General features: G+C 38.8%; 2 protein-coding genes across 4 annotated transcripts; both read left to right on the top strand.

The window, feature by feature from the left end:
- Nucleotides 1-4,663, top strand: cers3b (ceramide synthase 3b). 3 transcript variants are annotated; one of them, XM_067500315.1, is made up of 11 exons: nt 1-146; nt 1,155-1,328; nt 1,577-1,694; nt 1,985-2,103; nt 2,181-2,238; nt 2,590-2,640; nt 2,735-2,827; nt 2,986-3,114; nt 3,802-3,908; nt 3,995-4,148; nt 4,296-4,663. In XM_067500315.1, exons 2-11 carry the CDS (start codon nt 1,156-1,158, stop codon nt 4,413-4,415), a joined length of 1,122 nt encoding a protein of 373 aa, XP_067356416.1. In that variant the 5' UTR covers nt 1-146; nt 1,155; the 3' UTR covers nt 4,416-4,663. The 3 variants fall into 3 exon arrangements, with proteins under 3 accessions (XP_067356416.1, XP_067356417.1, XP_067356415.1); XM_067500316.1 differs by lacking the exon at nt 1-146 and adding an exon at nt 153-379 and having other exon boundaries at nt 3,995-4,124; XM_067500314.1 differs by lacking the exon at nt 1-146 and adding an exon at nt 153-379.
- A 211-nt stretch (nt 4,664-4,874) lies between these two features.
- On the top strand, nt 4,875-8,372 carry cfap161 (cilia and flagella associated protein 161). Its single transcript, XM_067501691.1, has 8 exons — nt 4,875-5,082; nt 6,122-6,211; nt 6,299-6,516; nt 6,608-6,689; nt 7,140-7,175; nt 7,365-7,487; nt 7,653-7,726; nt 8,123-8,372. Exons 1-8 carry the CDS (start codon nt 5,011-5,013, stop codon nt 8,304-8,306), a joined length of 879 nt encoding a protein of 292 aa, XP_067357792.1. The 5' UTR covers nt 4,875-5,010; the 3' UTR covers nt 8,307-8,372.

Below are 8,372 nucleotides of genomic sequence, written 5' to 3'. Positions count from 1 at the left end.
ACTGAAAATGCAAATGCTCCAAGGGCTATTAACAGGCTCCCAGTGCTGAGCTAACACAACCTTAAAGTACGTGCTGCAACTGCAAGGGTGTGATCACAACAAACAAAGACAGAGGAGGAGGGAAGGATCCTGTTCTTTCTAAACAGGTGAGCTATCGCACGCATGCTCAAAATCAACAACTCCCTGGAGTCTGTTATCAGTCTGGCAAAGCATTAGCTCACGAGCAAAGACTTTACTTCTTTTTTTTTGTAACTTGTGCTGTCTTCGAAGAATGGCTCTGCAAGAGTGACATATTGGATTTATGAGGGCTGTTATTATATGTGGATAAGTGCAGTATATGAATTGTACAAGTAGCGGACAGGTCCCTGGAATACCAAAGGTGAGTAAAACATGGGCATCTGTACGTATTTAATTATTGGCTTAAAACAAATGGTAATTACTTGGGCATTGGATTAACTACACTGATGGTCAACATTAGCTACAGGGCTGAGGCTGCTTGAATTTCACACAATATTTTATTGTTTAGCCCCATTGAACTTTGTCGCACACACTCTATCAACTTTTTTCCATCTCCTACCTCAGCTTCTCTCTCCTACGTTTTAACTTGTCAGCACAACACTGCCTGCAGGTATTTATCCAAGTTTTCCCATGCTGACTTATTAACTAACATTGAGGTTCAGGGACACACTACTGTTATTTAGGGATTCACAGAATAACAGCAAATACTTTTATGCTTATTTGGACTGCTCTGAGTAAAACATTTTTATCTACACACTATCAGGGGCAGAGTCCACATGACAAAAGACTTTGTCTTCTTGTTTGCCTCCGGGAACTGCTCCTCACCCTTCTTTATCTTTTTTGCCCTTTGATATTTATGGACTACTTCTCCATCTCCAGATAACTTTTTCTTTCCTGACTGTCCACAGAGCTCCTGTATCTGTCTTTTTATTATTATTAAAAATCCATGTGGACTACTCCGTTCCAGCCTGTTTTTTAAAAGCTTGCAACATACTAGGCCTAAGTTTTACAATTCTGCATTTTAAGAAATATATTTATTTATTAATAAAATTTATTTTAAGGTGTGAAAAGAAATAATTGCATCATGGTTGTAAAATCTAATATTTTTTATGGGTGTATTCTGTGACTTTGAGCAGCATGTTGCAGACAGTCGGTAAGTGGCTGTGGTGGGATCATCTGTGGCTCCCGCGAAATGTCTCCTGGTCTGATCTGGAGGACAGTGAAGGTCGTGTCTATGCTAAAGGCTTTCACCTTTATGCTGCTTTGCCCTGCGCCCTTGGTCTGCTTTTAGTCAGATACCTGTTTGAGAGGTAAGAATATAAAGTACATGCAGAATGTGAGTTAATGTGTCCACATGTCAGTGAGTTTAACAATGGACGTCTGGTTTCAGAATGCTGGGATTAATTATGTTTCACAATCTGATGCAGTGTTGTTGAAATCCAGAGAACCCGGCCACTTCTGTTTTAAGAAAGAAAAAGTAAAGATGTGCAATTTCACATACAATAGGATCTGTACTACTTACAGGTATATACTGTAACACGCTTATGTGATGTTGCAGGTACCTGGCCATACCACTGGCTAATGTTTGGGGAATCAGGGACAGGATCCGCCTGACAGCAGAACCAAATCTAATCCTAGAAATGTATTTCTGCACCCAAGCACGAGCTCCATCACAGGTAAGGACGCTGTTCTTGTGGTGTGGAAACACAAAATGCAGTAATTAATGCAACATGGTGGAGATATTTGAAAAAAAGCCTCTTGGGTACATTATTCGTTGCTGTGTTTTCAGAAGTGAATGCACTATAGACAGTTATTGCCAACACAAATGTTCGATCCTGCTGCTGCTATAATTAGATGCGCAGTAAAATACATGTGTCATTTTGTTTGGCATCAAACACTGCTAATCTTTAGAGAGTTAACTTTAACTCTGGTTTATAACAATTGGCTCTTTTCCCACGTGTCTCAGGCTGATGTGAGGTCTTTGTGTAAGAAAACAAGTTGGCCAGAAAGGAGGGTTCAAGTGTGGTTCAGGAGGAGGAGGAACCAGGAGCGACCAGGGCTTCGGAAAAGATTCTGTGAAGCCAGGTTTGTGTGTAACTGTACACTGATCTGAGTATGTTAATGTATAAATATATGATATTATTGTTCTTGTCTGTTTACAGCTGGAGATGTGTGTTTTATTTTTTTGCATTTGTCGGTGGAATCCTAGCTCTCTATGATGTAAGTAGTTTTGACATTTTCTCGTGTTTCTATTACAGCATTTGTCTCTTGTGCCACGCAATTTACCCAAAGTGCAAATTGATTGCTTTGCTCCTTTGGGACATGTCATTCTGCTTAGTTTTTAATCTTTTCTCAACTTCTTTGCACCCCTCTTCCTGTGTTTGGGTGCACTGTTTATTTTACTCAAATCTCCTCTTTGTCTTGCGTGGTTCTATGCTTCAGAGGTTTTTAAACTCTTTGGAAGTTGACAGACATACGGGTCCTCTTTGACAAACATTTACCCTTGTTGCTGTTTTCTGTAGTATTCACCAACCCTGTCTTACACTCCCCTCCCCTTTGTGTTTGCTGTAGAAACCGTGGTTTTATAATCTGAAGGAAGTTTGGGCGGACTTCCCTAAACAGGTAAGTGGTTTGCCATTAATGTGCAGATATTTTGTAAATATGCAACAGTATGCAGAATGATGAACATCTGTCCGTGTATTATGTGTCTATGCAGTCCATGCTACCATCTCAGTACTGGTATTACCTCCTGGAAATGGGCTTCTACTTATCTCTACTTCTCAGCCTCTCGTTTGATGTGAAAAGGAAAGTAAGTGCACAGATGTGCAGATATCCATATTCATTCTGAAGCAATTTATTTACTTTCACCTCAAATGTATGTGTCATACATTTAATATATAGATTTTATTATAGTTATATATTGCATTTTCAAACCGTGTGACATATATGTTTCCCTGTCACATACAGGACTTTAAAGAACAGGTGATTCATCATATAGCCACGCTTACTCTTCTAGGTTTCTCCTGGATTTCAAACTACATCCGCGTTGGCACCCTTGTGATGGCAATTCATGACTCTGCTGATATACTACTAGAGGTCAGTGCTACTCTACCATATGTGATACATGTATAATGTCTGGTGGGGTATTAGCAGATTACGGAAACGTGTCAATGACACAGCTAAGTGCAGCAGCAACATGCTAAAATATAGAAACATACTGTAGAATAAAAATGCTTTACGTCTTTAAAAAAACAAGTTAGTGAAAGCAATTTTTGTTATAAGGCTAATTTGTGCGTTCAGAAAGTATTCAGACACCTAAACTGTTGGTGGACAACTGCACATACAGGGGTTTCATTGTTCCAGTAGGAACGAGTTGAACCACCAAACCTGGGGTGTGTTTATTTTTTTTACACTCAGAACCCCACAAGAATAAAGTGAAAACAGAATCAAAGAAATGTCTGTAAGTTTCTTTAAAAAAAAAAAAACTGAGGAGAGGCTTCCTTCTAGCCACCCTGTCATAAAGCCCAAAACATTGAAGGGTTGCAGTGATGGTTTTCCTTCAGGAATTTTGACCCATCTCAGCACAGGATCTCTGGAGATCTGTCAGAGAGAACATTGAGTTTGACGAGGCGACCAACTCTTGGAGGCCACTGTGCTCTTAGGAACCTGCTGTGCAGCAGAATTTGTAGATTAATGAGAAAAAATAATTTGAACAATTGTTACTCAATAAAATATGTCCAAAAAAAATGTAATAAAAGTTGATACTTTGTTTTTTCATAACAGGGTGCAAAGGTATTCAACTATGCCAAGTGGCATGGGACTGCTAACGGCATATTTGTGGTGTTTACAGTTCTCTTTATGGTGACAAGACTTGTTATTTTTCCTTTCTGGTAAGTGTGTGAAATCAGCGTATACAGCATGATGCATAACTGGCCTGACGTGTAACAATATTATGTGCACTGTACATCTTTTCCAGGGTGATCCACTGTACATGGGTATACCCACTCGAGCAGTTTGCTCCCTTTTTTGGCTACTACTTCTTTAATGCCATGCTGTTGGTTCTACAGATACTCCATCTCTACTGGGCTGTTCTCATTTTACAAATGGTTTGCAAGTTTATTTTCGGCAAGGTGTGTTTACATGTGGCTTTGTGTGTAAATTCATTTTATGAGAAAGATAGAAAATATTTACCATCTACAAGTTACATGTTCTGTTGCTACTCTTTGATTCACATTCATTTCCCACCTCTTCTCTGTGATTTCATCTTCATGATGCAGCTTGAAGGCGATGACAGGAGTGATGAAGAGGAAGATGACGATGACTCATCAAAGGAAAGAAACCACAAATTGAGTCACACGAATGGTGCTGGAGCTAGAGGTCGGGCTAATGGCCACTAAAACAAAGAGACAAACAGAAGCAGAGATAAAAAAGCAGAAACATGGACAGATTCAGCCGGAATTACAGCTATTAGAAACTAATTTCATAAAACAAGTAGTAGTAGTACAAGTGAAGTATGATAGACTACACAAACAGAATTAAAGATGTGTGGTTTCTGGACTTCACTGAATTTAGAACTTTAAACAGTACCTGATCATGATCATACTGTATTCCTAATTAAGAATAAAATAAAAATATATACTTGTTACATGTTGTTTTTGTATTTTTGTGTTTATTCGGGAAAATTATAATGAAATTCATGGCGTGGGTGCATGCTGCATTGGATCTGCTCATAAAATTTTTGGTGGCTCTATTTGTTCTTGCACCGATTGACCGTCTTCCACTGAGCAGAAGCTTGTGATTTTAAAGAGCGTTATCCCCAACGTTGTACCCGTACTCATTCTCGCGATAATCAGCGAGAGCCGACAGAAGCTAAAATCTGGTTACCATAGAAATAACAAAACAAATCATTCCTATGCTGCATTTAACAGGCGAGACGCTAAAAGTAGCTCGAGTTATTGTCTGATTTGAAGACAAATAGTTAATTCAGCTTGAATGGCTCATGTGAACACGTACCGCAAAAATGTAAAAATTGGGAACTGGAATGACGAACTGTTCTTATATGAGGTTTGTATCAAACTGAAACTATCATTTACGCTTCTATTAGCTAACCACTAGCGTTAAAATAAATATTACATCTCAGCTAACTGTAATGTTACCGTGAACTCATCCCGTAGATGTAGTTATTTATGATTTAATCTAAGTTATCTTAGCTAACTGCTTGAGTACAGGTCTATGTCCTATGCTACGTTTCACTATTGTTATACACAGCAGTTCAGCATCAAAGAAGAAGCCAAATATTGTTACAGAATAAAAAAATATAAGAAGGGCGATAATACAGTCATAGTTGTTGTTAATTTCTCAGCTGAAAAAAAATCATCTTATTCGACCTGACATTTACCGTAGATTAAATAATTAACCGTAAACTGAATGTTTTTGAATATTTGAGAATGTAAAATAAATTTATGTGAACACTGTTGAACAGTTTAGCTGCATTTTATTATTTAATTTTTTTGTATGTGCTTGGAACTGGCACTACGCGTCTGGGGATAGGGATGGGCTGTTGGGGGCTCAGTGTCTTGCCCACGGACACTTAGACGTGTGGTCGATTTTAGCTGCACAACACAGGGCAATAATTCACCTAATAGGATTTAAGGGGTTAGCTAATAGTAATTTATACATGCAGGAACAGAAGGACATGTATACATTATAGGGATCAATCGTTCACTGAAACCAACAGAGCATAGGAAACAAAATTGATATATTTATTAATATTACTGGTTTGGGGATCATTTTATCCTGTTGAGGGTCACAGGGGGCTGAAGCCTACCCAGCTGTTAATGGGTAAGAGGTGGGGTACATGCTGGACAACTCTATCCCAGGGCCAGAACATCTACAGGCAATTTAGAGTCACCATTTAACTTACCATGCATGTCTGTGAAATGCCGGAAGAAATCAGATTACCTGGAGGAAACCTACAAAGAGGCTGCAGCTGGCAGGCGGACTTCAAACCAAGGGACATTTTAGCTGAGAGGCAGCAGCACCAACCACTGGACCACTTGTGCTGCCCCGTATTAAAGAAGCCAATTTTTATATCTGTTTCCAGGATGCAAAGAAAGAGTTTCTGGAGAAAAAACAGAGGGGCGAGCTCACTTCCCAGAAAGTAGACTTCCTCAAAGAGAACATTTTGAGACCGGTAAATTGGGTTTATGGCTATTTAAGCAAAAGTATTATTACAGTGACAATTGTAAGGAAAATGATGATTGTGTTTGTCTTTGTTTAGGTAAAGCTTTCTGTGACAAAAGATGGAGGATTACACTTTGGGGATGTTGTGATGTTGGTGAATATGGGAGGTGAAAACAGGAAGTGTAGCGCAGTAAGCATCAATGCAGACATTAAAGGTTTGACAAAGACTTTTCCACCTGGCATTCAAGCCCCATGTGGAATCAGTGGAGGAAGAGGTCTTCAGCCCTGCACACGCAACGCCTTCATCATTACCAGGTACCTAAATAAACACACCTAAAACCTTATTAGCATACAGATATGGTTCATCTCTCAGATGTAAAACTGTACACTGCTTGTGTGTGGACAGTGTAGATGGCAGTCCGGAAGGGTCGCCTTTGCATTTTGAACAAAGCTTTGCCTTGAAGACAACAAGTGACTTTGCAAGTGGAGTGAGTCACCTCTCTCTCTCTGTAACACTCACACACATACAAATAGATCAGTTAGTATGTCATGTCATGCCATTAGACACTGTAAAAAGAGTTATGTAATAACCTCTGTGTCTCTGAAGCACGAGAAAGAAAAAATAGCCCTGATAATAATGGATTATCATGGAACATGGTTATCTCAGTTGGTCTTGGATACTGTGAATGGATGATAAAATAAAAGGGACCATACGTATCTCTTGAGTTCTCCAATTTGATGAAAGTCCAAAATTAAATTGGTACAGTTTGTCTTTAATAATATCTATTAACAATTATCAGACTTCAAGTAACCTAAATATGAGAACATTACTGATGTTTTAACACTCTAGTACAATTCTGTTAGATTATGATTTTTAAAATTTTAAAGTGTCATTTTGTGTTTTGTTTTACTGTTTTTGTTTTGCTTTCTTTCCCTAGCTTTACTTGACGAGCGACATTCAAAGTTTTCAAAAGGTAGATTCAGTTTGAATATTATCATTAGGAAAGGAAAATACATTTTACTGAGCAACCACTAACTGCGATGAGATACTTAACAAATGACAGATGTTGAGATTTTATGTGCATACTTGGGTAAACCACAGAATTCAATGTTTGTCCTCATAACTACCTCATAATCCAATAATATTTTACCTTAATTTTCAGTGTGCAAAGAAGTCCCGCCTCCAGGAAGTTAACTTGGTTGACAGTAGTTCCTTTCTGTCATGGTGGAGAATAAAGTATTTGGACCCCCAGGAAAGGCTTGAAAATGAGGGTCTGCCTGTTCCCGTAAGTTTTTCAGTGGGTTTTTTCCACCTATTGCGAAATCACAATATCTTTGTGTCTAAGGTTGTAAATGAGCAGTGTACAGAATGCTTCTGCTGTGTTTTGCTTTCCTTTACCCCTTGCATTGACAATTTCTATGTAATTATCAATAGGCTTTTTTTTTGATAGGCTAATGAGAAGGTGCTGATCGTGCACTGCAAGACAAACAACGCTCTTGCTGTTCTTGGTGATCATGTCCTTTGGTATATTTTCTTTTAATAATTACTCTTTAATTATATTACAATGCTGTATGAAATGTAAGAGACAGACTGTTGATTTCTGTAGCTCTTATATGACCGACATATGCCAAATGTGTTTTGAAAGTCGATGAAAAAACTGGGGATAATTCCAATAATTACAAATAAAATCTGAGTAGGTAGAAAAGAAAACTGCAGTGTATATAAAAGTAAATGTAGGTCATTTATGACCTTGTTTCACATTCATAGTCTCTTGACACAGTCAGTCTATCCATTTACTTCCAGTCACTTCTTCATAGCCACTCATTAAGGCCAAATGGTCAATCAAAAGGGACGTAAAAGTCAGGTTATAATGTGTCCACAGCCATTGTCCTTCTGTGGGTAACACTTGTGTCCCTGCAGGACTACATATGGCAACGAGTACGAAGTAACATCTCATACATTTTTGGATACTCACAAAGCCGAACAGGATAACAACCACTGGATGCTGTGCACCTCTGACCCTGCAGGGGACGGACTGGTGCTTTTCAGCCACCTGAGGTCAGCGGCGCGCGCCAGGGAGGCCACACAGGAGAACCTAGACTGAATCAAACACAATCCACTCTGATACTGTACCACACAAATGTGTTCCGAGATTTCAGCTTGGACTAAA

The sequence above is a fragment of the Channa argus genome, chromosome 4 (assembly GCF_033026475.1).
Source record: "Channa argus isolate prfri chromosome 4, Channa argus male v1.0, whole genome shotgun sequence".
In the NCBI taxonomy this organism is placed as follows: Eukaryota; Metazoa; Chordata; class Actinopteri; order Anabantiformes; family Channidae; genus Channa; species Channa argus.
This window is presented reverse-complemented; position numbering and strand designations above follow the sequence as displayed.